General features: G+C 40.9%; 4 protein-coding genes across 17 annotated transcripts in view; 2 read left to right on the forward strand and 2 right to left on the reverse strand.

Annotated features, from left to right (window-relative positions):
• Nucleotides 1-6: 6 nt before the first annotated feature.
• Nucleotides 7-3949, forward strand: LOC116383463 (uncharacterized). The gene is made up of 2 exons (XM_031847345.1): nucleotides 7-2758; nucleotides 2909-3949. Exon 1 carries the CDS (start codon nucleotides 22-24, stop codon nucleotides 2722-2724), a length of 2703 nt encoding a protein of 900 aa, XP_031703205.1. The 5' UTR covers nucleotides 7-21; the 3' UTR covers nucleotides 2725-2758; nucleotides 2909-3949.
• Nucleotides 12-7862, reverse strand: rmnd1 (required for meiotic nuclear division 1 homolog). 2 transcript variants are annotated; one of them, XM_031847394.1, is made up of 12 exons: nucleotides 7705-7862; nucleotides 6790-7262; nucleotides 6588-6693; nucleotides 6402-6477; nucleotides 5983-6022; nucleotides 5765-5865; nucleotides 5566-5672; nucleotides 5414-5478; nucleotides 5212-5288; nucleotides 4803-4923; nucleotides 4579-4695; nucleotides 12-4399 (listed from the first exon to the last, which is right to left on the reverse strand). In XM_031847394.1, exons 2-12 carry the CDS (start codon nucleotides 7246-7248, stop codon nucleotides 4367-4369), a joined length of 1302 nt encoding a protein of 433 aa, XP_031703254.1. In that variant the 5' UTR covers nucleotides 7249-7262; nucleotides 7705-7862; the 3' UTR covers nucleotides 12-4366. The 2 variants fall into 2 exon arrangements, with proteins under 2 accessions (XP_031703254.1, XP_031703255.1); XM_031847395.1 differs by having other exon boundaries at nucleotides 6790-7292.
• A 1106-nt stretch (nucleotides 7863-8968) lies between these two features.
• On the forward strand, nucleotides 8969-13114 carry ccdc170 (coiled-coil domain containing 170). Its single transcript, XM_031847386.1, has 8 exons — nucleotides 8969-8995; nucleotides 9191-9364; nucleotides 9866-10168; nucleotides 10757-10957; nucleotides 11079-11252; nucleotides 11468-11710; nucleotides 11939-12127; nucleotides 12830-13114. The coding sequence occupies exons 1-8, from the start codon at nucleotides 8969-8971 to the stop codon at nucleotides 13112-13114; spliced, it is 1596 nt and encodes a 531-aa protein (XP_031703246.1).
• A 621-nt stretch (nucleotides 13115-13735) lies between these two features.
• The window catches only part of syne1b (spectrin repeat containing, nuclear envelope 1b), a 77530-nt gene continuing 63865 nt past the window's right edge, over nucleotides 13736-27400 (reverse strand). For 10 of the 13 annotated variants that reach the window (XM_031847268.1, XM_031847273.1, XM_031847271.1 and 7 more), the window contains 25 exons: nucleotides 27144-27291; nucleotides 26962-27056; nucleotides 26551-26785; nucleotides 25982-26176; nucleotides 25597-25722; nucleotides 25223-25378; nucleotides 24287-24445; nucleotides 23887-24053; nucleotides 23594-23756; nucleotides 23032-23219; nucleotides 22754-22904; nucleotides 22462-22644; nucleotides 22108-22245; nucleotides 21445-21636; nucleotides 20957-21284; nucleotides 20223-20291; nucleotides 19387-19514; nucleotides 19083-19209; nucleotides 18684-18895; nucleotides 18352-18552; nucleotides 18100-18228; nucleotides 17496-17708; nucleotides 17225-17317; nucleotides 16225-16283; nucleotides 13736-14393 (listed from right to left, as the gene is read on the reverse strand). In XM_031847268.1, coding sequence (XP_031703128.1) covers nucleotides 14156-14393; nucleotides 16225-16283; nucleotides 17225-17317; nucleotides 17496-17708; nucleotides 18100-18228; nucleotides 18352-18552; nucleotides 18684-18895; nucleotides 19083-19209; nucleotides 19387-19514; nucleotides 20223-20291; nucleotides 20957-21284; nucleotides 21445-21636; nucleotides 22108-22245; nucleotides 22462-22644; nucleotides 22754-22904; nucleotides 23032-23219; nucleotides 23594-23756; nucleotides 23887-24053; nucleotides 24287-24445; nucleotides 25223-25378; nucleotides 25597-25722; nucleotides 25982-26176; nucleotides 26551-26785; nucleotides 26962-27056; nucleotides 27144-27291 — 4093 coding nt within the window. In that variant the 3' untranslated portion in view covers nucleotides 13736-14155. The remainder of the gene's footprint in view (nucleotides 14394-16224; nucleotides 16284-17224; nucleotides 17318-17495; nucleotides 17709-18099; nucleotides 18229-18351; nucleotides 18553-18683; nucleotides 18896-19082; nucleotides 19210-19386; nucleotides 19515-20222; nucleotides 20292-20956; nucleotides 21285-21444; nucleotides 21637-22107; nucleotides 22246-22461; nucleotides 22645-22753; nucleotides 22905-23031; nucleotides 23220-23593; nucleotides 23757-23886; nucleotides 24054-24286; nucleotides 24446-25222; nucleotides 25379-25596; nucleotides 25723-25981; nucleotides 26177-26550; nucleotides 26786-26961; nucleotides 27057-27143; nucleotides 27292-27400) is intronic. The other 3 variants (XM_031847272.1, XM_031847276.1, XM_031847277.1) reach the window with 3 other exon arrangements.

Raw genomic sequence — 27400 nt, forward strand, 5'->3', positions numbered from 1 at the left:
GTTATAGATGAACCCAAACAGATGGCAGAGGGTCTCACTGAAGTCAGTATTGAGCCAGAAAACAAAGAACTACCAGCAAATGTTTTGAAAATTGTTCAAGCACCAGATGTATTAGAGGCTGTTCAAGCACCAACATTATATTCAGAGGAGGGCAGTGTTCAATCACTTGTAAAAGAGCTTATACCAGAGGATGTTCCAGAAGGAGAAACAGTTACTGATGAACCCAAAGAGGAAAGAATACCTCCCACTGAAGCCAGCCTTGAGCCAGTGGATTCTTCCACAACTGGACATGTTCAAGAACCAGAAGTACTACAAGCTGAGCAAGCAGCCACATTAGATTCAAAGGTGGGAATCCTTTTTTCACTTGAAAAGGAAGTAACATCAGGGGATATTCCAGTAGTGGAAACAGTTACAGATGAACCCAGACAGGAAAATGAAGTTGAGACAGAAGAAAAACTACCAGTAGAAGCTGCCAAAACAGAACATGCCCAAGAACCAGAAGTATTACCATCGGATGTCAAAGATCATGTAACTGAAACAAACCCTGATGAAGGGACATCGATGTGTATGCATGCAGTCATAGAAAGTATTGAGGGAGGTAGTGCTCAGGAATTTGAGAAGCAAATATTGTTAGATGACGTTCATAAACCAAACATTGACAGTGTCATTGCTTCAGTTACAGATGGACTTAAGGGTGAAGGTGTGGCACAACTGGGTTCCTCTTTGGAGAGAGCAAAGGATCAGGAAACTGAGAGTATTACACAAGATGTTGGGGTTGAGCAGGAAGATTGCATACCTGAAGGTGTAGACGAGTTATTAACATTAACAGCAGTTTGTGTATCCTCTGTGAATGAGGAAGAAAGTAATGTCCAGGTACTAGAAAAGACTGTATTAACCGAAGAAAGTCCAGCACCATGTGTAGACAACGCTGCAGTTACAAATGAACCCAAACATGAAGTGCATCTCAGTGCAGGGCAAGTCGACGTTGAGGGAGAAACAGAAAGTACGTTTTCAGGCACTGCTCAACTGACTTCTGCAGTTGAGCATGCCCTAGTGGCGCATGTAGTCATATGTAATATAAAAAATGTCTCAACTGCAATACCTGATGTTTTGATAGAGAAAACATCACCCATTACTGAATTCTCGATAGAAAGAGTCACAAGTGAGCTACTGTTTGAGGAGGAAGTCGAGACTGCCACAGCATTAGTGAAAGACGATAAGGCTGAGACAGCTGAGGAAGGCAGTGTGGTTGTGATGATGCACGTGCCATCAGTAGAGTTTGAGGATAATAACATAACTCAAGTACAGGTGGTCAATGATGATATCAAATCAGCTGAAACAATTGTGGACACAGTGGTAGAGGTAGGGGAAACAGAAGTCATAGATGTTTGTCATGAAAATGTTAAAAAGGTAGACAGTCTCTCCGCAACTCCAGAGATTGTAGAGGAATTAATTAATGAGCAAAACAAGGTGACCATTCAAGAAGTCATTCAACATGTAAAGGAAAACTTACCAGAGACAGCACCTGAATCACTGGTTGTCAACTTGGGACAAGATGGTATTGAACAGCCAGATGCTGTGACCGAAGTGAGTGAGATGGTTAAAAGTGAATCAAATGAAGTTGAGGATCAAAAAGAGATGGCTGATAGTAATGCATCTTTCCATGAAAGACAAGATGAAACGTCTACGGAAATCAGTGCCGTCGCTGCAACTGGACAGCAAGTGACTGAGGATCTGCACACACCTGACGTTACACCATGTTTAGATGTTTCTATCCATGATCAAAAAGACCATTTGGAGGAAAAATCAGAAGCAGGTGTCGTAGTAGAAGAGGTAAAATCAATTCAAGTGATTCACAAAGAAACACAAATTACCCAAGCTCCGATTGTAACACCTAATAACACTGGATTAGTAGCACCCGAATACACTGGAGTCATCTCGTCGATAGGTAACGTGGAGTCCCCTTCAAGTCTTTCAATTGAATTCAAACTCAACATACAGTTTGGGCAAGCAAATGAACCAGCTTCCCCACCTACAACAGAGAGATCTGAACCTGTGAAAAAGACAGACGTGTCTGAGTTCGGAGTTCAGGCAGTAGTGGTAGTAGAACCCGTAAGGACAGCCAAACAAATAGAGTTAATGGAGGTCGCTGTTCAGGCTACAGGAACCACAGAACTAGCGGCAAACTTAGATTCAAAGGAAAGAGCCGTGGTTACGACTCAACCTGTAGTGCTGGATATCAGCATCCAAGCGATGGAACCAGACGAACAAATCAAATCAACAGAGACAGTAAACTCCAGTGTCCAGGCAACAGAAACAAAAGAACCAGTGAGGCAAACAGAGAAAACAGAAGAGTCCCTGAGTCAGCCAGTACTCTCTGAAGCGTGTGAGCAAGAAACAAAAGAGCCTGCTAAACAGAAAGAGTTGGACCAGGATGTGTGGATGGATGCTGAGGAAGACATCTACACTCAAGAGAAAACAGAGGCGTGCCTTCTTGAGGTGGAGGAATCTGTTGGACCTCAGACAGAAAGCGAGCAAGAGGCAAAGGCAGGACTTGAACATGAGGTTGAAATGGCTTCTAAATCCAAGACTGAGGAAGAGGAAAGTCAACAGAAAATGCACAAAACAGTAGAAAGATGTGAAACTGATAGCGAAGGTGAAGATTTTGCTGTTGCACCCGAGCATCCTGAAACTGAAACTGTGAGTGTCACAACAATGGAGTGAAATTAATTCTGCTCGACTTCAGTGTCACTAACCGGTAAGCCGATCACTTTACTCTTGTTTTAGTGTAATTTTTGCAAGATTTGTCCCATTATTCAACTCTTTATTCCAGTACACTTATTAAATCATGAATCACATTTAATGGAATTTCCAAATGAATTAATATCTTACTTTTTTTTTTTTCAAGGTTGGACAATCAAAAAGGAAGTCACTCAAGTTTGTAAGAAATTTTCAAAAAGCCACTAAAGAGTAGCGCTGACAGTGGTAGAAGAACTTTACAGGAAACAGCATTCTGCTGCTTTTATTTGACATTTTGTTCAACTTATTATTATCATAATGTGTGCGATTAATGAGAGAGATCTAGTACGAGCAACATCAACTGGAGAACTGCTACGCTTGGCTCAGGGTGCATGCAGTGTGATTCTAGAGGTTTGACAGTGAACTACATCCATTATCCAATAGCTTTGTTCAAGCATTCTCATGAGCTGTTTCTTTATAGTGCAATTTTCCAATCATGTCAAATCTTTTCAATTATAAATCATGTTTTTGCAAAGATCTATTTAGATCTTTTTTTAGATGAATGTCTAAGAGTATAAGACAGCATTCTTGTTAGCAGTTTTGTGCTTCAAATAGATTTGTGTAAGTATTAAAAAACATTAATTCATAATGTACATAAACCAGGCACTGGACAATTGTTCATTTATTTTGACCTAAATAGTATATGTATATATTTCACTGTATCATCTGTGCTCATAAACTGTTTTGCTTCATCACTTAAACAGGTCAATGCAGGTAAAGACTATAGGCAGAGCTGAACATACTATTACTGTAAACTATCTTGTACATAATGATTAATGCTTATACACTCATGTGCTCATTTTTAATCTACCAGAATTTTTACTGTGGCAAGTTAAGATTATTTTTGTTTGAAGTTAAATGAATCTTCACATATGTATTTATCATTAATTCAATTGTAATCAGCAAAGCCTTAAACAATGATGGCAGCTTTACTCATCCCGTTCTATCTCCCAGTGGTTTGTGTGTAAACCTCAAACACCTTAAGGAGACGATTTATTTCCACATATACGGACGTTAATGGAAAATTCTTGCTGATCTTTGATGTTAAATAATTACAAAATGCAAAACATAAACCCGAGTTGTGTGTTTATATATTTACATATATGTATAAACTATTTTATTGGAATAAATTCATACCTGGTTATTTCAAGTACGTCTTTTATTACAAATTATTCTTGTATATTGAAACCTCTAGTGATCATAAGTTAGCTTTAGACATTCTACTCGACTAATAATGTTCTCAATAAGTTGATACTGTACATGCAAACACTGAAACACAGCTGTCAAACATTCAACATAACATTTAAAACACTTTATTGCATCTTTTATAATACAGCACTCACAGTTGGAGTTCCTGAACTTCATAAATTTAAAAAAAATTAGCGCATCTCATTTTTTCAAAGAAAACGTGATTGTGTGTTGCTGAAATGAATGTACTGTGTAACAGGAAAAGTAAGACATTAAATTGCAGTTTCTTCCAGAAAACATTGTCACACATAGTACATGTGTACAGTGCAGCATTCTCCACAGTGTCCTTTATAGATTTGTGTATTGTTGGAGGAGCCGCTTAGAAGATCATTTTTGCAAGTTCAAACATAACCTACGAGAAAAACACAAAAACAAATAAGCTTAAACTAATATTTTGAGAATTTTAATGAATTATATTATCTTATAATTAATCAAATTAAAGTAGACTAACCAATGTTCACATGAGGATGTTTTTGGATGGTTTGATGTGATGAATAAACAAAGGGCACAAAGGATCTCTTATCTCCTTACCTCAATAGCAATGAGGATGATTATCATCCACTCCAACCTCAAGCTGTGCTTCTCACTCAGGTGGCTCCTCATCAAATCCGTTAGCTGTGAACAATGTTCCAGCTTCTCATTCACGACCTAAACACAGACAAATGTTTCTCACTGAGATCAGAAGCGTAGTGCCAGAATGAGTCTCTACATTACCACTATGGCGCCACATTATTCTCAGGAGCAGCTTTAGTTACATTGACTCTGCGGTTGATGCTGAGGAACTGGCACGTCTTGTCGTAGAGTTTTTCCAGGTTTTCTCGGTCCCAGTAGAAATCAGGTGTGATGAGCAGGTCCGACCTCAGGTTTATACAGTGTCTGTCCGAGAAGCATGTGAATACAAAAGGTTTTAAACAGTCTGTCACCCCAGCAGACCGGCAATGGTTCTTAGAATTGTAATTACCTAACAATGAGTGGCAACAACAACAAAATACATGGATGTGAGCAAATTTCTGCTACTGATATCCTGACAAATACAAAAAAATACAAATCTGAAGTTTAAAGCGGAAACAACTGGAAAGTTTTGCCTTAAACCTTGAAAAAAGAGAAAAGGAAAAGACACAGTTCTCTCTAAACAAACTGCTATTTAAAGAAAACAGAATTTACCGTAAGCTGAAAAGTTCACCTATCTTCTTCATAACCTCTGCAGAGGACAATTTAACTCTTTTGCCAGACTTCAGCGTCTAACGAGATAAACAGATTAGGACATTAGCATTAAGTGGAGCACTGATGCATGGTCTACCTTCCGCACAAACAAACAACCATTACAGATAATCTATTATTCAGGATTTCTTTGTGTCCACTGTACCTCTGGAATTGATTGAATTGACTCCACAAAGCTGTCTAAGAACACCTCCCATATCGCCAGCTTCACTGGAAGAGAAAGCATGCGGTTAAACTCAGTGCTGGAACATAACAATTCAAATCTTTGTGATTTATAGTCTGAGCGCCGGCTCTCACCAGACAAACATAGCGCATTTGAAAATGCAAATTTCTCCAGAACCGCTTCATGTTGTTCCATCTTGTCACTCAGGATAAAGTTGCCGCGCTCAAGCTTCGTGTTTCCCCTGAAGAAGAGAGAAAAAATACAGAAAGTATGGAGCACATGTGCATAATAATACAACGTATTTAATGAGCGAGTGAGTGAGTATCAACGTACTCTCCAACAGTGTAGTTAATCTCCTCATTTTCCCAGTGGACTAATGCTACTTCATAGGGCTGGATCTCATGACGTTCCAATATTCTCAACACCTTTTTCAACTGTAGAGACAGAAAATATGCACATTGTCCAAGAAGTATGCTACAGTAACAAAGTAAACAAGGATTACAAGTAATTCAATTTTATACTTAAAAAAAAAAATGTTGCTTTTTTTTAACCATTTTTTCCTCAACATTCCAGAAAACGACTGAGCCTTCCCTGAAATGACAGAAAGAAAAGTCAGTCAGTAATTTACCAAAAATTAAACAGAAAATTGCCATAACACTGTAATTACAGCTGGATCTATCTATCTATCTATATATATCTATATCTATATCTATCTATATCTATATCTATATATAGATATATATAGATATATATCTATATATATATATATATAAATAATCATTGCCAATATCATTTATATTTTTTATTAATGATAGTAATTGCCATTTTTTTTTTCAATATAAATATTTTCTACAACCCATTAATTCATCTAACAAAACAACGAACTATCAGTGCATCAACAAGAACATTGCCTAAATAAAACAATATCTAAACTTAGGTATGGAAATATTGTGTGTGTATATATATACACCTGAAGAAGAACATTAGAGCGTCGTCATCTGGTTTTGCAGCCATCTCTGTGCTTATCACCAGCACATTTGAGGCATCTGCAATTAAAACGTGTTTTTCATTAAATGTGGTCGTTGTTCCGAGCAGCATATAATCACATTTAATTCCCAGGAATGTTGTATTCCATAAATATTTTTTTGAATCATACCTCTTGGTAAATCTAGCTCATGGAAGCCGTGGCTGATCAAGTCGTGGCAAAGTGTTGGCAAATGATACTGATCTGCTGTTGCAAAGGCAATACATTGCATCATATCCTACAGAGAAACACAGGTTTGAATTAATCACTAAAACACAAGCAAGACGTGTATGAACACTTAGAAAGATCCGTCATTATCAGACGGCTGAATCACCATGTCCACGTTCAGGGAGGGCTGATTGGCTCTGGAAGGTTGTTTCGTTCTTGGTCCTTTGGGAACCCTTTTCACCGGCACCGCTGCTGGTTTTAAACTCGGTTTTAAACTCGGTTTTAACACCGACTTCACAAGGTCGGGTGAATAAAAATGCTTCTGTCCAATTCCACATTTCGTCAGCATCTCAGGGTCAGTTATCAAAGTGCTGCTGTTACTGTTAAACCCAACTAACGCCGGCGGAACACGTCTGGTACGCTCCAGCTGTTGGTGAAGAGTGTTTAAATGAAAGGGTCTTGAAAAGATCCTTGGAGCAGACCAGTTTGAGTGAGTCCTGGGTGTGGATTCATACTTGTGTGGTTGGACGGACTGGGAGAGACAGGCCGAGGTACAGACGCAGACTGGTCTCCACTCTGCTGGCAGCTGGGCTCCCAGTCTGGACCACAACTTCCGGAGGAGCATCTTAGCATTGACAGCTTCAACACAGGAAACAGCCAACAGTGTACCTTCAGAAGATGCATCATAATGTATTATACTCTACTGTGTATGCATTACAGAGCACTCTGGAACCACAACCTGGATCTATTAGCACATACACTTAAATATGTAATTTCAGACATCTTTAATCCAATGTTAGTATAAAAATTGAAGCCAGAATAAGCTACACTGACCTTGACTACATTAGCTAACGTTAGATATCACACTCTTCACTAGTAACGTTAAGTCTGCTTACGATATAACCATTTCAAATACACTGTGAGAGCAAAACACTAAATAAATACGGTTGAGTACCTGGAGCTATAACTTCAACTAAGTTACAAGCCAACAGAGGAGGTGGTGGACGTGCTAGCAAATCACAGATCAGTGTGTAACGTCAAGGCTAACCGATATGTAGCCGTTAGCCGTTGGTTAGCTTACCGGTAAATGAAGAAAATAAGCGATTCAACAGGAGTCGAATGATTCAACGCGTCCGAAAACAACGGTTTTTGTTCATGTGTAACTGTGAGTACAGCGGCATGACAGAGACAGACACAGGAGGCGTGTTCGCTGCATGGGTTTGCTGTTTGCTAATAAAGTTTTGTTGCGGCTCATTTCCTGTTTATGGTGACGTCCCAACGTATTGCCCAGGCCGTAGTCGGCCCCGATTATTGACTGGCAGGTTATGCGTTGCTGCCAAGCACCAGGGCTGAAAGTCACGACCTCTGGGTCCACTGACAGAGTATTACACTTTAAAAAAAATGCAGTTAAAATCAATTTGTCATATTTAAGTTTCGGTTAAATTAGTTATGTCAAGCATCATTAACTACTGCAGGGGTTAAACCATGAGCCACACAACATATCCAGTTTACATCCGACTGGGGACGTCTGTTGCATGTCCTTCCTCATCTCTCTCCTCTCACCTCCTGTCATCTCTTTACTGTTGGCTGTCTGATAAATGCAGTAAATGTTCCCCCAAAATGTACCATAGTTAAAAGCTATTCACCGGCCAGTGGTTTCCAACCTACAGTTTGGGACCACCTTCATTTATGTTACACAATATATTTGTTTTTAATTTCTGACTTTTCTCAAGTCTTTAGCATTTCCTTGTGAATACTGGATATTTGCAGTGAATAAGCACACTCATGTCCACACTAAAGCAATAATAACATGTGATAAGATGTCAAATGTAGACCTTACATCATTTTAAATGGTCAGGAACTGTTTATAGTTCACTATAGTATGTTTGTCATTTTGACAAAATTCCCAAGTGAAACTGAATGTATCATAAATGATATACTTGCAAGGACTGAACTGAACAAGTGGCAACAATCATCATGCCTTGTGCAACATACCGTACAGTCTAAATGTAATTACTGTATTGTGAATAGTGAATTGAGAAGACTCAAGTTGGTGCCCTACAATAGGCTACCTTAAAGTCTTAACTTAGGGCTTCAAAATGAATATCTCTGAGTTAACCTTCACATGCATCATTTTTTAGTGTTATTTAATGCATTTTCTCACTGTTTTATAAGCTATCAATTACATATATTTTCTGTTATTTACTGTATAGTGTCAGACGTTGTCACTGCTACAGCACCCCCTCTGGTGGAGTCTGGTATAGCTTGTGTTTGCTGTTGCCAGGAGACTTCTTAAACAGAGACAATTCTCTAATATTTTCACTTCCCCTGCAACACTTCTAATCATGGAAGTTATGGAAACCTCTGAAGAGGTATGCTAACAGAACATAAATGAATTATAACTATCTTTATGACACATATTTGTTATCGAGCAGGAACTAAATTGCACCTGATGTTGAGCTTCTTAAGCTTATAATTGATAAATGTCCTACTACAGATTATACAATTATAAAGTTATTATAAATTATATCTCTGGAATGCTTTTTAAAAATGATTAGGTGGACCAGTCTCACGAGAGGGAGAGGCTGAAGATGAGAATTGCTGTTTTGGATGAGAGTGTGAGATCCTGTGAGGTGGAGTGTAGAGCCAGCAGAGAGACGGTGCTGAGGCTGGTGGCAGAACTGGACAGAGAGAGGAGGAAGGCTGCCAGCAGTGCAGCAGCTCTCGGGTCACTAAAAGGGGTACTTACACAGCTCCTGAACTCTCCATACACAAGTTTATTCTAAAACGACATAGTACAGTGCACCCATCAAAAAAGTCTGCCCAGACACCAAAAGAAAAGTCTATAAAATATTTAGATTTTTTAGATTTTTTATTTATTAAACGTTTCCAGGGATTTTTAGGTATACGTTTTTGCCTACTCCACACATCAAGGAATAACCTTTTGTGGGTAGATAGTGATTAATGTCATTGATTTATTTAGTTGGTTTAACAGTAGTCAAATTGAGTATATAAATACTGGAATCAACCTATAAAATAACCTCCATGTGTAAGTTTTTAATTGCGTTAATTAATGAATACTACCCCCAGGTTAATAAAAAACAAAATCCCACCCAAAGAATACATTGGTGTCTTTGCTACAGCCCTGGTGCGCAGTTCTGCACTGGAACCATTAAGAACCATATCAAAGTTTCTCCTGGACATGGTCTTATATTAAACATCTGACAACATTGTGTGTTCAGGAGTTAGACGACCTGGTGGTGGGCAGGAGGAGCGTTGAGATGGAGAGGGGAACCCTAATGGAGCGGCTTGACGCCAGCAAGAGAGTCATAGAAGCAGCGAGGAGAGAGTCCCGCTGTTTGGAGAAACAGGTGGAGGAGCTTGAAAGAAAGCTACAGTCGAGCCAAGGAGAGAGCCAGGCAGCTGAGGAGAAGCTACAGATGTTCCTGAAAAAAGTGGCAGGCCTGCTGCAGGGGAAGTCTGAGAACGTCATCCTGCACACAGAGAAAGACGTTTTACACAACCTGGATCATGTCTGCAATAAGGTGAGGAACCAGAGCAGGGATTTCTGGCACAAGCTGAAAGGAAAGAAGTCTTAAAAGGTCAAACTTCCAGAAATTCAAATATGAACAACTTTATTGAGAGAGCCCAAGTCGAAACAAGTTGTTTTCACAATAAAGTTCTTCTTTATATTACAAGTATTGCCCTACTGAAACGAACTGAAACATGTTAGAGCCTATGGCTTTTTGAACATACACTCACTTCTTTAAAATATATTTTTCATTGAATATTATTGTTATTTCTGATATTTCACTACAGTGTAAGAAGCCTTTTAATATATTTGTGGTAGAGCTAATTTTGTTCATTTTGTTGGGCGGTTTAATTTACTCTATAAGATGCAATTTAAGTGTTTATAATAAGTTTAAATATTGATTAACAAAGTAAGTAGTACCTCTTTCAGATAAATGCAGTGGGGTAAAAAGTGTAATTGTACTTAAATACAGCACTTGAGAAAATGTATTTAGTTACTTTCCAACACATTTCCCATTACATTAAATCTTGGGTTTCCATGTCTCAAAAAGGCACTCCTCCTCCAAGATAAATAGCATCCTTACTACATTTTTTGGAGGCAGTCTTTTTCAGAGATAGAAGCCAGGCTGTGTCACATCTCTCAGGAGCTGAGCGAGCGGACGGAGCTCCAGCACGGTGCACTGCAGAGGGCTCAGCTTGCAGAGCAGCGAGTCCAGGACCTGAGGGAACGACTGCAAGGTCTGGAGACTGAGCTGTTGGCAGCAGACATGCAGCGTGACGGGCTGAGACACAGCAAACAGCATGTGAGTAAAATCAGGAGAAAAGAATTTACAGCTACTGGTAAATACGTAAGAAAAAGTATTGAGATGACAGAAGTATCCAGTAGTCTTCCATCCATTATTACTTAGTGTTTCTTTTTAACAGTATGAAGAGTTCCTGGAACAGCTGTCAGAGACAATGAAGGTCGACAGTATTGCTGTGGATCTAGGCTTCGACATGAGCCTACAACTCATCCTGTCACGGGCAGAGCAGCTTGTCAAACAAGAGGCAACTGCTTTGGTGGAGAGCAAAAGTCTGACCTACAGTCTGCAGCGAAAGGTGGGCTTGGAACTTGGAGTGTAATTACTCTCATTGTCACGGTTTCAAACAACCAATCAGAAGCTCATACAAATGTGCTGAATGGTGTTTGAAGATCACATCTTTTATTTAGGTTGTGATGAAAACTTCCTCTCTAAACGCACAAATGCAAAACAGTCGTTGTGTCGGCACGACCAGCAATGCGCCTGTAGTCAAAATGTTCCTTTTCCCAATAGTTGAAGTTGCAGAAAGACCAACTAGAGAGCAAAGGACTCCACATCCAGCTCCTGAGGAAGAAGGTGTCAGAGCTGGAGGAGGAGAAGAGGAGCCGTTCAGCGTTGGCTGTGGAACGAGGTGATGCTCATCTGGAGGCCAGGAGGCTGCAGAAAAAACTGGAGCGTCTCCAAGGCGAGCTGAAGGCTACCAAGCTGTCCAACACTGAGCTCGAGGCCCAGCTGTCCCACACCAGTCAGCTCAAGGTAGAGGGGAGAGGGGTTCAGGCCCCTTACAATAAATACAGAGGCATTTTCACCTCATAATTTATTTGTGTTTATGTCTGTGTATGTGTGGGTGAAAGGAGCGGGTTATACTGCAGGTTGGTTCTGAGAACTACCATGTATATATTTTTTAAGTATCAGAGTATTACAGAGCAATAAAGCCAATGAATAACAGTTGCTGCACTGAACACCTCTGTCCGACGTGCCAAGTTGAAAGCCGTGGAACAGAGTCGGGCCATGCAGGAGCAGAACAAGAGGCTGGATCAGCTGGCGGACGGGAAGGCCAAGGTGGAGAAGAAGCTGAACACAGTGAGCTCAGACCTGCAGAGCAGAGAGGACCAGCAACAACTCACCTCGCTCAGACAGAGCCTGACTCAGCTGTCCGACAGCGAGAGAGAGGTGAGGGAACGATGCAACATCTGAACAAAGAGTTTCAAATAGTGTGGTGATATTTACAGTTGGAATACTTCTTATGCCTTTATAGTTTTTGTTTTGTGATTGAAAGGACACAAAAACTGTTGAAACCACTATCTCATGTAGCTATCTATCTGTCTATTGACCAGTGATGCTAAACTTTAAGCACTTTGTATGCTTTACACTTTACAAGACATTTTAAAACACACACATAATTCAGGTTTGCTTTTTGGTGTGCACAGCAATGGAGAGTTGGAGGACTGTAATTACATTATTGTTTACAGTACAATGCAGTGACTATGTTCATGTCATCTTCAGTTAAAGTAACTGTGTGCGATACTGTTGTGAGTATACGAGTATTGAGAATAAACACATTGTATTTGTATTCACAGTCTGCTACAAATGAAAATGCCAAAGATCAGATAATAGTGTTTTATACTTAGCACAGTATCAGTGTACAGTTGGCTTGTGGAAAGAGCTATTTATTGGTGTTTTGACAAAAATACAATTTTAGAGGAGTTTAAATAGTTTTGACGTGTGTGCTGATAAGATACTTTTTAATTTGTGATCATGTTTTTGCTTTTTGTGTGTAGAGTTTCAACAAAGAGAGCGCTGACTTCAGAAACTGTTTCTTAGCAATTGTAAAAAGCTGTTAAATGAAACTCAATATTCTTTTCTCTCGTTCAGTCGGTGGATTTCCGGATGGTTGTTTCCCAGATGTTGGGTTTGGATGCCACAGCTCTGGCTCTTCCAAACTATGAAATCATCAAATCGCTGGAGACCTTTCTTCACCCTCATCATCACCAGCACCACCTTCATCATCATCATCATGTTAATCTGCCCTGGCACTGTCCTACTCACCAGAGGCCTCATCTCGCCCAAAGCCAGGACCTTCCTACCAGCTCCTCTTTTGATCTTCCTACCTCCACGTCTGCTTATCCAGGGGAAGCAGATCCCCTTAACGAAGCCTAGATTTATACATTATACTTAAGCCAAACTGTGTTTAAATGTTAATGTATTCTTGTTGTCTAAAAAGTACATCAAAATAAATCAAATCATATAACATCATATTTCCTTATTTGTGTTTTGAAAAAAAATCTGAAGAAATTTGATTCACTGAAAAAATGTTAAACATGTAAAATCACATAAAAAATTAAATAAAAAGACAAATATAAACATGATGATTTGGCATTCATTGTTTTTGATGGTCGCATATACATACATTTTTCATATTCATTTGTAACCATTATATACACATGTTAAATAATCCTCGACTGTTATACATTTGATACTGACGGTCATACAAAATATACAATAGTTCTATATTTCATATTTCTCAATCCTAAAGTCCTGTTTAATATTTTGTTGAAAAATAAAACAGTAAGACGTATAAAGACAATGGGTGACTGATGTTGAAGATTAAACTCTTGAAATGTGTCTGGCTTTGATATTAAAACACACGACTTGGCTTAAAATAATCTTACGTGTATCAATGTAACTCAAGTTAAAGATGGACACAATGACGGAGATAAGTAAATAAAAGCAAAGGTCAGAACTGCATGCCAAAATACAGGTAAAAAAATAAGCGCAATGTAAGATATATTAAATGTTTTTTGTGTTTGTTTTACAAATTTTTGAGTTTCAAGCAAATTCACAGGCTAAATTTCAGCATTTCCCTTTGGTGTTATCCACTGACACATCTCATGTATATGCCACTGAGTTGATCTCCAGTTCATTCAGCAATGTCCACTGTGTCTTCAGTTTAGTTCCACCAAAGATGCTCCTTAATTGACACAGCATTACACAGAGTAACAAAGTCAGATGCTTGTTCCTATGTGCTACACACAAATATATTTAATGTGGATGGCAGCTGTTTTTTCTGCAGCACAAATGGATGACCAAGATCATTTTTTTGCTCCCAACATGATTGACCTTTCAAAAGGATATCAATGTAATTTCAAGTCAAGTCATACAGATGCACGAGTACTGAAATGAAATGCTCGCACAGCCAGTCTACACTGGAGGTGGTCCGTTAGCGTAGCTGAGCATCGGGTAGAAGGAATGAGCAAAGTTGTTGGATTGAGCACAGTAGTCCTCCTCGGTCATTGGCAGCAGGAAGGCAAAGACCACCAACAGGAGCATGACGAGCTGGAGAGGCAACGCGACCCAGAGGACGCGCCGCAGAAACGAGGATCTACGCGCTGTCTCCGAGTCAGAAGGGAAGGAAGCGGATCCAGCGTCGCTGCGAGACCTGCTCAAACACACACATTCACAACACAGCAGCACAGACTGGCGTTTAGTTTCTCACATGGATCAATAAGAACGAACAAAATCCTGCTATCTGTTTTGACATCTGAGTTCCTAATTTTAGACCTGTGTCATCACATCACAACAACCTTAAATGGGTTTTTATTTTCTGTCCACAAGAATAAACTCAGTGAGAATAACTGACAGATTAAATTAGTCTCATTTAATAAACAAGCTTTACTTGAACTTCTCTGTAATCTGTTGTCTACCAATTTTCAATCCAAATAAGACCTCAGTTCAGCGATAGAGGAACTGCGTGACAGTGCTTATAGGCACCATGCTGTGTTTCTAAGACATCGCCAACGTGGTTCAAAAACAATGTCAGGACAATGTTTCACACTGTGATCTACATGCTGACTGACACTGGGTGGCTAAACACAAGTACAAAGACACACAAAAGCATACATACTGTACAACCCTGCACCAAACAAATACATTTAATACGTGAGCTTGCATTCCTTTGCAAAGGATGTTAGGCTGAAAGACAAAAGGCATGCTGCAAGTGTCAGCTCAATAGTAACATATGTTTTAAAAAGGACTCTTTGAAAGTCCTGCTGAAAAATGCAAAGCGTGCCGAGGCAAGAGGAGCAATAGCACTTAGAACCGGCCTCTTTGACAAAGTAGTTGAGGTAAGCTTTTCTGAAGGAAGTTTGGGAAATATGTTATTTTGCTTTTTTGCTGAGAGTTGGATGAGACGGTTAGCCTAGCTTAGCATAGGACTGGAAGCAGTGGGAAACAGCTAGCCTACTTCCGTGGTTCCAGTTCTAACAAAAAGAGCTCCCAGCTAAAAAAACAAATTTCCCAAAGTGTCATACCAGTTAATTATATAATTTACAGTCACCATCACCCTCAGCAAAACTGTCTTCTTTTAGCCTCAAAGGTTAGAAGCCACGGGCAGCTAAAGGGAATTAATCTAGAGAAGCTCAGTCACACTTACCTACTGTTAAACAACATTGATTTATTCATCTAAATTAAGAGAAAACAGGCCTGCTGTACTCTCTAAATTCATTTAATTCCTGCTGATCCCTGACGATCCCTGACTCCAGGAATGCATGGACATTCATGATGTATGAATTATACTCAGGATGTCCTATGTTACCAAAAGTGCCCCTTACCACTTTACAAATGGAGACCTGAGACTCACAGATGACAGACTGAGGGGGAGGAGATGGTGGATAGTTGGTGAGATAGGAGCAGCAGCAGAAGAAGAAGAATTGTCACACACACGCACGCACATACGCACGCACATATACACACACACACACACACACACACACACACACACGCGCGCGCGCGTGAGAGAGCGAGAAAGAGAAACTGCATCCTTTGCATTGTTCATTGCAGACATTTACTGGTTCGGCAATTTGAAGAAAAAGGGTGTGTGCGCTCAGTAACAGCGAGGGAGTGTTAGACATAGAGAAATATTTGTGTTATGCGTAATAAATGCCCTCTGGTTAGCGATATTAAGCAGCCAAGGACACTGCCGGAGAAGAGGCCTTGCACCGTCCCATTTGAAACTCTTATCAAGGATGTGTGGGCTGCATTGCACCTCATCACCGAGCCTACACAGAGCGTCTAGACTGACAGAAGATGATGGAATTCACTATCATGAGCTGCTAATCTGGCACAAAAACTGAAATTGGGATTTTATTTTAATCTTTAAAATCACAGCTGTTGTTGGGGAGGATTATAAAGCATGGATCGGCCTCCAAGTGCATCATGGGCTGACGAGTTCCATTATCTTCTGGGTGTGCTAGAAACCAACAGAAAGGTACCTGTGCTGTGGACTGCTCACAGAGGGTCCAGGCTGTGACAGACTACATTTGCCCCGTTGCTGTTTGCAATGAACAGGGGGGGGGGGGAAGGTAAAAGAAAGAAAGTATGTTTCAGTCCAGGCAAATCAAGACAAAGCTACCGATGAAAAGAAAACTCCCAAAATGAAAGAAGAGCAGCAACAAAATCATATGTGAAGGTTGATTTTGTAAACCGTGGTAACAAGGAATCTGGCTTTTTCAAAGTGCGTGACTACTTTGAAGTGCTTCGTCTTGTGAGTGCAACAGACTTATTGCAAATAGGCAGCTAGGAATTATGCAATGCGATGCATGGATTCTTTGATAACAGTGACATTCACACACATAATATAAGCAGCGACATGCTTATTTGGACTGATATCAAGATACATAATGAATCAATACTGATTCTTGCAGCCTACAATACAAAACATATATGATGTCATGCTTTCTACATCATAACAACAAGAGCTTATATGCTTCTTTTGTATATTTAGCAGTGTCATGAAAGCCAGTATTCATGAGAGTAAAACTACAGAGATCAAACCAAAACTAGACTGAGAAGAAATTAGAGGACAGTTTATTTGGGAAAAAAGATTTATAGGACAGAAGTTTGTCTTAGTGTTGAAATACCGGGAGAGAAAAAGTGATAGCTAGAAATGAAAAAGTCATCCAAGGAAGTGAAGAAGAAATAAAAAGTTAGAAAGAGAGGTTTCCCTAGTTGTCTTGCAGGATTTTGCTCTTGGAATACACAACATGCATGAAGAGTAAAAGGCTGGAAAAAAGTTCAGAAATCAGAGGGAGGGAGTGTAGAGCAGGTTGTGGAGGTGTAGAAAGGTGTGAGGAGAGATCTTGGGATGACATGGGTGAACATGGCCTTCAACGGGGCATTTGGGGCACAAGTTACTGTATGCACTGTCTCAGAGGGGTAACCGAACACCTGGCTTCACATACAGCAGCATGTACAGGTAGATGAATACATTACCGATCGTCGTCGACTTGGCGTACTCCTTCCTGATAAAGGACTGAGGGAACCGGAGGTGTCCAGCTCATCAGCAGATGACCAAGATGACAGATCCTGTCAAAGGAAACGTTTACACAAAAGAGAGAGAAGGCAAGAGAGAGACGCATGAAATATCAGACAGTGGTAGGCAAGTAACAGCCTTCCATTTCATAAATCTACTTCAGAAAACAAACTAGAGGAAATCCTTGTAAATCTAAAACACTGCACAGGTGTATAGTAAGTGAAGATCTACCTGTTGACTGCTTGTGATGTCCAGAATCTTGGCCAGCTCTCTGAGGTCTCGGGTTACTTCCTTAAGCAGCAGTTTGAGGCGGTTCCCAATAACATGAACCTTCTCTTTGGCCTCCAGGCAGTCACTGCCCTGAGAGTTGACCAGCAACTGGAGGGACATGTCTTGCAGCGAGGCGACTTTGAGCTGGGAGTCCAGCAGCTCCAGACGGATTTGCTGTGGGGGATTGAGAATTTGAAACATGAACTCTAAAACACCAGGAGAACTGGGATTATTCACGCAGTCCTGTTGTATTTGAAACAGATGTTGTGATACTTTAATTCATAGTGTTTAATCAGGATCCAACGAATTATCTAAAAAAGTAACCCCTTTTATGTTTTATTCATTTTACAGCTTTTGATGCAATAACTTGTTGTATCACCAATGAAGATTATTACGAAATAATCAACTACTGTCCAATAGAGGGTAACTCGTAACGGGTGAGACAAAGCACTGTAGGTGTGGGATGAAGAGCCACAAAGGCTTTTATGTGAAAGTTAAAATATGACCCAAAATATCACCTATCATTGTTGTGTTTATATATTTACAGATACAATATTTTCTGTACCGTAAGTGTTTTATGATGCTCGTGGAGAGTGTCACTGTCCTGGATGGGGTCAATGGGAACCACCTCGTTCCTCCTGCGGTCAATGTTTTCCAACCAGAGCAGCAGACCATGACTCATCTCATGGAAGTCCTGGAAGTCAGATGTGGATCAGAAAAGTAGAGCTTCAGCTGCATGCATGATTTACAGCTCACAATCTCACATTAACTTTCAGAATAACTGCTCCCTGTCTTAATCCTGATGACTGGCACCTACTTGACACTGCATGAGAGCTTCCTGTAATGAAGACCTCCACTCCTCCAGTGAGCTGCCCAGTTTGTCCCAGTGGTTGTTCATGTCTTTCAGTTTGGCCTGCAGCTCTCGGGACTCCTCTGTGGCTGACTGCACAAACTCAGCACTGCACAGATTGATGGACAGCACGATAGCTTTGCGCTTGTCATATGCCTTCTGCAGCTCCTGTAGACAAACATTTTATTTATGTTTTTGCTTTAACAGACAAAAAAAAACTGTATATATTTAAAAGAGAGAACTAAAATTGATCAAAACTTACCATGCATAGGTACTACCAAAAAACAACAAAATAATACCTTGAGCTTTTTGATGCGCTGCTCTATCGTCTGGATGTCCGTGCTGAGGTCCAGCCTCCGCTGCTGCTCCAGCTCTTCCTCCGTCTCTCCCAGCCAAGTCCAAACTTTGTTCAGGTCAGAGTTCAGCTGCTGCCACTGCTGCTGGTTCTGCTTTGTGCGCAACTCCTTGCTGAGGTCCTGAGCCTGCAGGAGCTCCCAGCGCTCAATCACTCCTAGATTACAGGGTGTAAGAGGAAAACGATTCACTATCCAAGCTCAATTCACCAGAGTTGTATCCCACTGGATAAAAGCTCTGGAACATTTACACATTTCAACCTTTTCTTTTCATGTACATTCATTTAAATGTTTGGTAATGTAGGACATAGTATGCATGCAGGATGGGTTGAGGTGTCGTATTACCTGATGTCTGGGACTCTGAGCTACTGGGATCTGCCAGTCCAGACACCGCGTCTTCCTCCTCCTTCAGCTCAAAGCCCATCCTCTTCACTGTGTCAATACTGCCCCGACACTCACCCAGCAGCCGCATCTACAGAATGGATGCATGTTAGGTTACACGATGCTATTTCCATAGTGCAATCAGTGTAAGCTTATTATATTACATATTTCATGATAAGACATACATTTCAACATTTGGAGGAACAAACAAAAAACATTTATGAAGTATTTGTTTTTGGCCTCATTTAGCTGTAAGAGCAACACATACATATCCCATATACGAGGCATCCAGCTCTGTGCCTGTGGGTGTGCGGCTGCGACCGCTGTCCATTTGTTGCAGGTGGAAACGGCTGGAATCCAGAGGGTGAAGATGTGAGTCCGTAGAGGCAACCTCTCCTGTAGACACAACATCAACTGGTCATCTTTGCTGATTATGTATTGTATTTATAATGGTTACTTGAAATATTCTTACACCCTAAGAAGAGATAAGGCCCCGTTCAGACAGAGAAACACAAGACTTGGAGAGTAAAGAATGATGGTGATCATGGTGCCAAGTGATCCACCTCACACACTCCTGTCCTGCGTATATTAGGAGTCACGATCTTTAAGTTCAAAAGCATTTTTTCCTACACAATGTGCCTCTGTGTGAACGCAGCCTTTAAAAAGTTGACTTTAAACAAATCTGCAATCCCTTCAGCAAGAAGTTCAGACTTGTTCATCGTGACGATAAAACAACATGCTTTTCTGAAACACAAATATCACGTCCAAAAAAATCTGAAGGTTAGCTACACAGCACACTCAAACAAAAGTAAGAAAGCCAGTTAGAAAGAAGGGTTAGGCTGAATTCCATTTCAGTTCTGCTGAATTAGAAACCAACGCAGAAACAGTGAATTGAAGAAGTAAAAATGGAATTGACCCTATCCCTCGGTGTTAGAAAGTGATGCCGTTGGTTACAGCGTGTGCCCAAAGTTTGTATAAGAGAGGAAATCAACACAAATCAAAGTCCAAGCCGGTGATTAGGCTATAAGTGTGGTAGCACTCAGTGTGCAGCTGTTATTTCTGGACCCAAACACTTGTGACATGCTGGGGTCTGCTGTTGCCTACCGGTGGAGGACCTCAATGTTTGTTCTGTAAGTTTAACATAGGCCTCTGGGCTCTCTGGGATCACTACATCTGGAAGAAACATTATACAGTACACACAGTCAGCAGTGGGCATGACACCGTTTGACTCCATGAACCGATTAACTGATATATTCATCTGATGTTTTATGCACCACCAGATGAATGGAGATGGAGTTCGCTAGTTATCTGTCACAAGAAAATACACTGTATGTCAAGTGTTAACAAAGTCTCCTTGGTCCATGGATCAAACCCAAACCGTGAGCTGAGATAAAAAGTCTATTAAAACAAACTGTTCTAAAACAATCAGACCCATCATTATACTTAACTGTATTTTAGTGCATATTGTCTGGAATTTGATGCTACATGTGATTTTTATAACATATTCTTTTTCTACCACTTATATATACTTGCTAACATTTAGTTTCTGCAGGCAAACTCTTGATTTCCACCTGCTCAGGCAGAGCAAAGTTGGCCATTGAACAGCACTTTGTGTCTCTCTCAATCACACTTCAGCTGGACTCATGCAACGGGTCACTAGATAATGAATTGGACAGTGAAGAAGAAAAATATTATTCTGCTACACATATTTGTGTAATTTTGTTCTGACTATTAGTAGATCTTTGCTTTTTTCTTATGAAATACTTGAGTTTTACCACTTCAGGCCTCAGTTAACACTTTAACTTTAAGCAGAATGCTGTGTGTGTTTGGAAACTAACCTGACAAGGCTGAGGCGGGCCGCTGGAGGAAGTCTCCCTCCTCACTCTGCTGTTCTCTCAGGGCCCTGCTGGCGCTCTCCAGCCCGCGGCTCAGGTCGTAGTCGTGGTCCCACTCGAGGGGAATGGAGTCCACGCTGGCTGGGGTGTCCCTGCCTGAGCGCTCGGTCCGGAGCTGGGCTGCCAGGGAGGCCGAGCGGCCAGAGGAGGGCAGAGGTGACAGGAAGCCATCCCCCAAACGCTCGCCCCACGGTAGGCTGGACAAATCACAAGGCTCGTCCAGCTCCAGCTCTCGGTCCGAGAGTGACACTTCGGTATCATCGTCTGCAAGCTGAAGAAAAAGCACAGACATAACATATTACAGTTTTAAGTCTGTAAAAAAATTAATTTAGACTCCTATTTGATGCCTGGAATCAAGCCACATTAGATGGTGAAATCATAGTTTGATAAAATTGTACGATTTTTGCTATGCTCTCAATCTCAGTTCTTACGGGAAGCCGAATGAGCTTTTTGTAGTAGCGCTCCACTCGACCAAACACTTCCTGACAGTAGCGCTGCAGCTCTTCCAGCTCCTCCTCGATGACAGCAGCATCCAGAGGCTCGTTCTTCTCTATCAGCGCCTCTCCCTGGTGGAAGATATGCTCGATCTTGGCCGTAGTGAGGGAGATCTCCTGTTGGAAAGACTGTGGGACCGAAGGAGGAAGAGAACACATAAACAAATCCTCAGTAATTCTGTTTTTCAAGCTGAACACAAGATCCTTTCACAGTCTCAATTTCTAAATGCAGGACATTTCCTAGATGTTAAGTTCTTGATTTGATGTAATCATTTTAATGCTCAGCGTGACTTGTGAGAAAGTCATCTTGTTATGTCAGTCAGTCTAGTCTAATATATTCAGGCCTTCTACACCACAAGAAGAATACTTGATGGGCTTGTAACTTTTGAAATTGATCAAAATGTAACTAGTTTGTAGCTCCCTTACTTTGTCTGTTGGGTAAGTGTGTGAGGCAATCCCTCTGCAAAAATCCTCAGGAAGTCTAAACTACAATATTTCTAAAACTATATACACATTACAATATAAATTAATTAAATCTGTAAGTATGCTTAGCAAATACTTTCCGGACCATGTTGCTCTGGCGCATTGTGACAAACCTACCCTGAGTTGTTTGATCTTGGCCTGAATGTCACACTCAGAGAAGTGTTCGATGTTGGTCAGCTGCAGGTCCATCTCTGTCAGCCACACCAAGATGGCGTCTCTGGCTGTCTCAAACTCCTCTCTCTGACTAATAAAGTGCTGCACGTTTGAAACAGAGATGCTGCTGTTAGAATAATAGTATAATGTACGTAGTGTATATATTAAGCTTCATTAGTCATTGATTTAACATAAAGTAAAACAGGCAGATCACAAATGCTACCATCTAACATTAAAGTGAGAAGAAAATTCAAAAACGCATGTGGAGATTGAACTTTGATTTGAATAAAGAAATCATGAACGTAATGATGCATGTACCTTAAGCCTGCGGAGGATGGATGCCACCCTCTTCTGCAGGTTGTCCCAGCGCTGATTGGCATCGTTAGCCATCTCCCTCAGACGACAGGCAGAGTCAGTGCGGTTTTCTCTGGCCAGGCGGCGATATTGCTTATTGATTAACTCCAGCTGGGTTAGGCTTTCGTGGACTTGCCTCTGAAAGGCCTTCAGAAACACAGAGTTTTATCAATAGGGTCCTTATCAACAGCACCATCCTACCAGATCAAAAAGAAAATATTGGACAAGCTTTTAGTGGTAGAGACGATTTGTATACCTCAAATTTCTTAAGTTCCTCCTTGGCTACAGTGTACAGTACACCAGAGGAGTTGGGCCGAGCAGCAGTCTTTTCTGAAGTGGCCAGCCACTCCTCAAATCGTGCAAAGTCATCCAGGAATTTCTGCCATAAACGCCACGTCTCCTCAATTCTATCAGAGGGAAAACACAATATTTACATACAATAACAAAAGATATTTACATACAATAATTACAATGACCTATTTTCCCTCCATACTATTACATATTACACTCTTTTGATTTCATCCGACATCTTACTTGAGTCTCCTCTCCATAGACAAGGCACAGATGCTCCTCCAGCGGCGATCAAGGCTACGAGTTGCCTGCTGGATGGAGTCGCACTCTGCATCGGTGGCGCAGGCGTCACAGTCGTGCAGAAGCACCTCACACAGATTCAGCACAGACGCAACCCCTGTACTGTGTTTCTCGATGTCACGCTGGAGCTCCTGAGAGGTGAGGAAAGAGAAACAGAGAGTGAGTGTAATAATAGGATGACACACAGGGAGGGAGGGAGAGAAAGAGAAAAATAATGACTTTTGATTAGTTTAGATAATCAAAAATCCCAAAGATGAATACAGTCAGATGAATCATCTTCCATCACTGACTAATAGTTTTAATAATGTGCCATTAAAGAACCACAAAACATAGTTAATTCCAAAAGAGTTCTTGATTCAGCTGTCCCAATAAATAAGTGCTTCTCTATTTGAGGAAAAAGGTAATACTTCTCAACAACTAGTGAAACTACTCAGTTCTCGTTTAAGGTACTATATCTACAATATATTATTTCATATGTCATGCACGGTACTGTACATTACGTTACCTGCTGCAGATCGAGCTTCCGCTGAATCTCCTGGAAGTCGCAGGAGTCGTAGGCGATGGGTTTGCACAGCTCGGTCTCGATGTGGGCCAGCCAGGAGCGAAGGCTGTTCATATTCTTATCCAGCTGCTGCACGGCCACGAGAGTTTCTCTCAACTTCTTTACTCTATTAAAATAAATAATTCAGCTCTGTCAGTAATCTATGATGCAGTGTGCAGTGCAAAGTCTTACTCTTAATACTTAAACAAACTACAGGACTATTTAAGCTTCTCAGGTGTGAGTGTGTGTCTTTTCACCTGGCTCCGATGAGATCCAGGAGGTGCTGCCAGCGGTCGCTGACTTTGTTGAGTTTTTGCTCGATTTCAGCCGCTTTGTTCGTGTGACTGGCTCTGGACAGGCGCTCTCCCAGCTGGTGCAGCTGCAGCTTGTTCTCCTCAGCCACAGTGATCTCCTCCTGGTAGTCCTGAGACACAATGCAACACAAACGGTGCATAAAAGCAATTTAAAAAGTTGAAATGCTTTGCTTAAAAGCAACAACGTGACAATTAGAGTGGGTAACACTGTGTGAAGTAAAACCGTATATATTTAAAGAGGGAATAAAGCAAATCATGAGAGAAAGCAGACATCAACTTGGTGATTAGTAGTTTTGCGTTAGCTGTATTTTTGAAAACATACTAATTGTATATTTTTGTTTACCTTGCGGAGCTTCTCGATCATCTCTTCAATGCTGATGTCTCCATTTTGGGAAACCTTGCTCTCCATGTTGGTGAGCCACTCGCAGAGCTCCTTGTACTTTTCGTTGAATACCGTCCACTCATTCAGCTTCTCGCTCACCTGCTGCCTGCGTAGTGACAGCTGCAGAGGCACATGGCAATATATATTAAGTTAAGTACATCATTGTGCAAAGTGCATAATAGCGATCAATGAATGCATGTTAAATTGCAACGAGTGCATTCATGTCAAAAAGTCTCAAACGGAAGCAGTGTTAGAGATCGCTGCACCATGACTGATTCTTTTGCATCAAGCAGCGAGTGTGTGCTTCTGGGTGTTTCCTGTGTGCGTATTTTATCTACTCGACACAGGATGCAACTCACAACCTTGAGGTTTTACTTTGCCTACCAAAGAAACTGCTCCTTTTTAGAATTTGCTGTGAGATGCCATTTTGAATTACATTTAAGTAATCTAAGCAACAGTGCACACTATATTCATAGGTTATATATATATTATTTAGAACTGTGCAAATCAATGTGAGCATAAATTCAAAGAGGAAATGCCTTTTTTCTTGTTTTACCAAGCATTTCTAAAACTCATTAGTCATATAAATATTCTGTCTTTTATGCATATGATGGTAAGCTGTATTTGATGTTGGCGAACTAACACTGTCAATACCAAAGTGTAAGTCTTGTGATTTTGTTTGACACTAGCACCACCGTCTGGTATCTCAAGGAACTGCAGAAACCAGAGCAGTGTATCGGATAGTGTCACCTATGAGTGGTAAATACCGTGTGATACAGGGTGTGGGTAATGAAGTACTTGTAAATAGTTTGATTTGAATAATGCTCCAGAAGCTGAACAGATATGCAGTATATTCAGAAGATTAGATATGCACAGGTACTGTTTGGTGAACTGTACCTGGTGCCAGATTTCGTCCCATTGTCGATGCAGCAGTTCAATTCGCTCCTGCAGGACTGACAAGTCCTCAGCACTGATGTAGCAAGACAGGGACTCTCGCAGCACATTCAGATGGGCCAGATCACCAGTCCAGCCATCAAATGTGTTCTCCAGGTCCTGTTATTGAAAAGTTATTACCAATATTAAAACATCAATTTGTACATCTTGCAGACAAAACGTTTAACAGCTTATGTCCTGAACAACAATGTCAAATAAAGCTATTTATATTTCAGCTCAACGGGTGGGACAAATAACTCTATACTGATTCAGCCTTGTGTAATTGGTATATAATGTTTCCTTTGTGTAAAATGACTATGTAATGAAGAGCTTTTTACCCTGCAGCGCATCTGCTCAGCTTGCAGATCCTCGTGGTGATCAGGAAGAGGCTGAGAGAGCTGCCGTTTGAAGGCTCGAAGTTTTTCCAGTGATCCACCAATACCTCTCTCACACCTCTCCCAGTCCTGCACATTACACAAACAACGGTTGCAACTGCATCAGTACTATATCATTTAGAATTAAACAGCAAAATAATAGTTGTTTTTCCATAAATACTTGTTTGGCATTCATCATTTAAACCACAAGTAAAAGCTTTTTGAAGTTTAGAAAAAACAAAAGCAAATACAAACTTGCACCAATAATGCAAATACATTAATAGTATCCCTTCAATGTCCCCTGAGGTACCCTGTACTCCACACGTTGCTGGCAATTTGTCTGATTTACCCTTAACAAAGTGGCAAGCTCTTTCTTCTGTTCGTCCAGGCAGATGCTGGCATGTTTCCATCGCTCCTGGATATCAGTAAGCTCTGTCTGCAGGGCCACCTCCGCCCGGCTATCAGCCGACAGGAGCAGTTGTCTGCCAGCCTCCACTGTCAGGATGTAGCTGCCCTGCTGACGCTGCAGCACCTTTTCCTTCAGCTGAACCAGAAAGCACAATCACACAGACCTGTCAATCTCCTGCCCGACCAACATATGGAGTTATTACAGTTACCTCTTATACAGCTGGAGTTTATCACATCAAGAAAAATGAGACGCTATTGATTTTCAAGATCCCTTGGCCACCGATCTGCCTCCGTAGCTCAAGTGTGTTTATTCTCTCTTCATTGAACAAGATTTTGATCTTAAGAGTATTTTTGCCAGAATCCACTGCATAACACATCTTAGTCACCCTAACAAAGATAGATGTCTGTGGCTGAACTAAACATAAAATATGTGTCTTTCTGTCCAGCACCATCAGATAAATCTGAGAGGTACGATGAGATGTGGACTGTGTAGGTTTTTACATTACATACCTGGACAGCGTCCAGCATGGACCGGGCTTGTTGCAGAGGCATGGCAGTCCCTGCCTGAAGGGCTTCTGCAGAGTGGGAGACCTCCACCAGCCATTTGCGCAGCTTCTCCACCATTTCTCTGTAGCGCTGCCACTGTCGTATCAGACCGTCAATGATGCCTCGCCTCTGTTGAGCACGCCGCACTACGCCCTGCCACTGGTTACTCAGGAGAGTCAACTTCAGGTTGAACTCATCTCTGCAGGAGAGGGAAGTTGTTTAATTGTCAAAGGAAGACTTATGATAGATTTTTTTGTTGTGGTAAACAAAGAGAAAACTGATTTACAAGGTCTAACAATCTTCTACTCACGGTAATATTGTATACAATATTAATCAGATTACAGATTACAAAGAATGTGATTTTGGGCTCTTTACCTGTCATCCACCTGACCCTGCTCCAACATCTTCTGTCCATCGCTGATGATAGAGTGGAGGATCTGCTGGCGACTGAACATCTCGGCTTGGAATAACTAGAAGACAACATATTGATGATTAATGATTATCAAAATTAAAATAGCAGCTGTTTCAGAGTATTTTACTTCAAAAGGAACTCGAACCTCATGAGCTTTTTGCTGCTCAATCAAACTCAGGTAGTTCCCAGAAATTTCCACTGCCAGATTCTCTTCTGTTTGGACCAAGAACTCCATCCATGTTTCACACTTCTCCAGGAAGGTCTGCTGCTGCAGCAGGAAGGACTGGAGTTTGCTACAAGGAGCAAACAAAATACATAGTTTTAATGTCCACCCATTACATCATCTCACTCACATTGAACATTGGCCTGTGGTGTTTTAAATGGTGTCTTGAAACTGTGCTG

Source organism: Anarrhichthys ocellatus, unplaced genomic scaffold (assembly GCF_004355925.1).
Source record: "Anarrhichthys ocellatus isolate YVR2014 unplaced genomic scaffold, GSC_Weel_1.0 scaffold7, whole genome shotgun sequence".
NCBI classification, from domain to species: Eukaryota; Metazoa; Chordata; class Actinopteri; order Perciformes; family Anarhichadidae; genus Anarrhichthys; species Anarrhichthys ocellatus.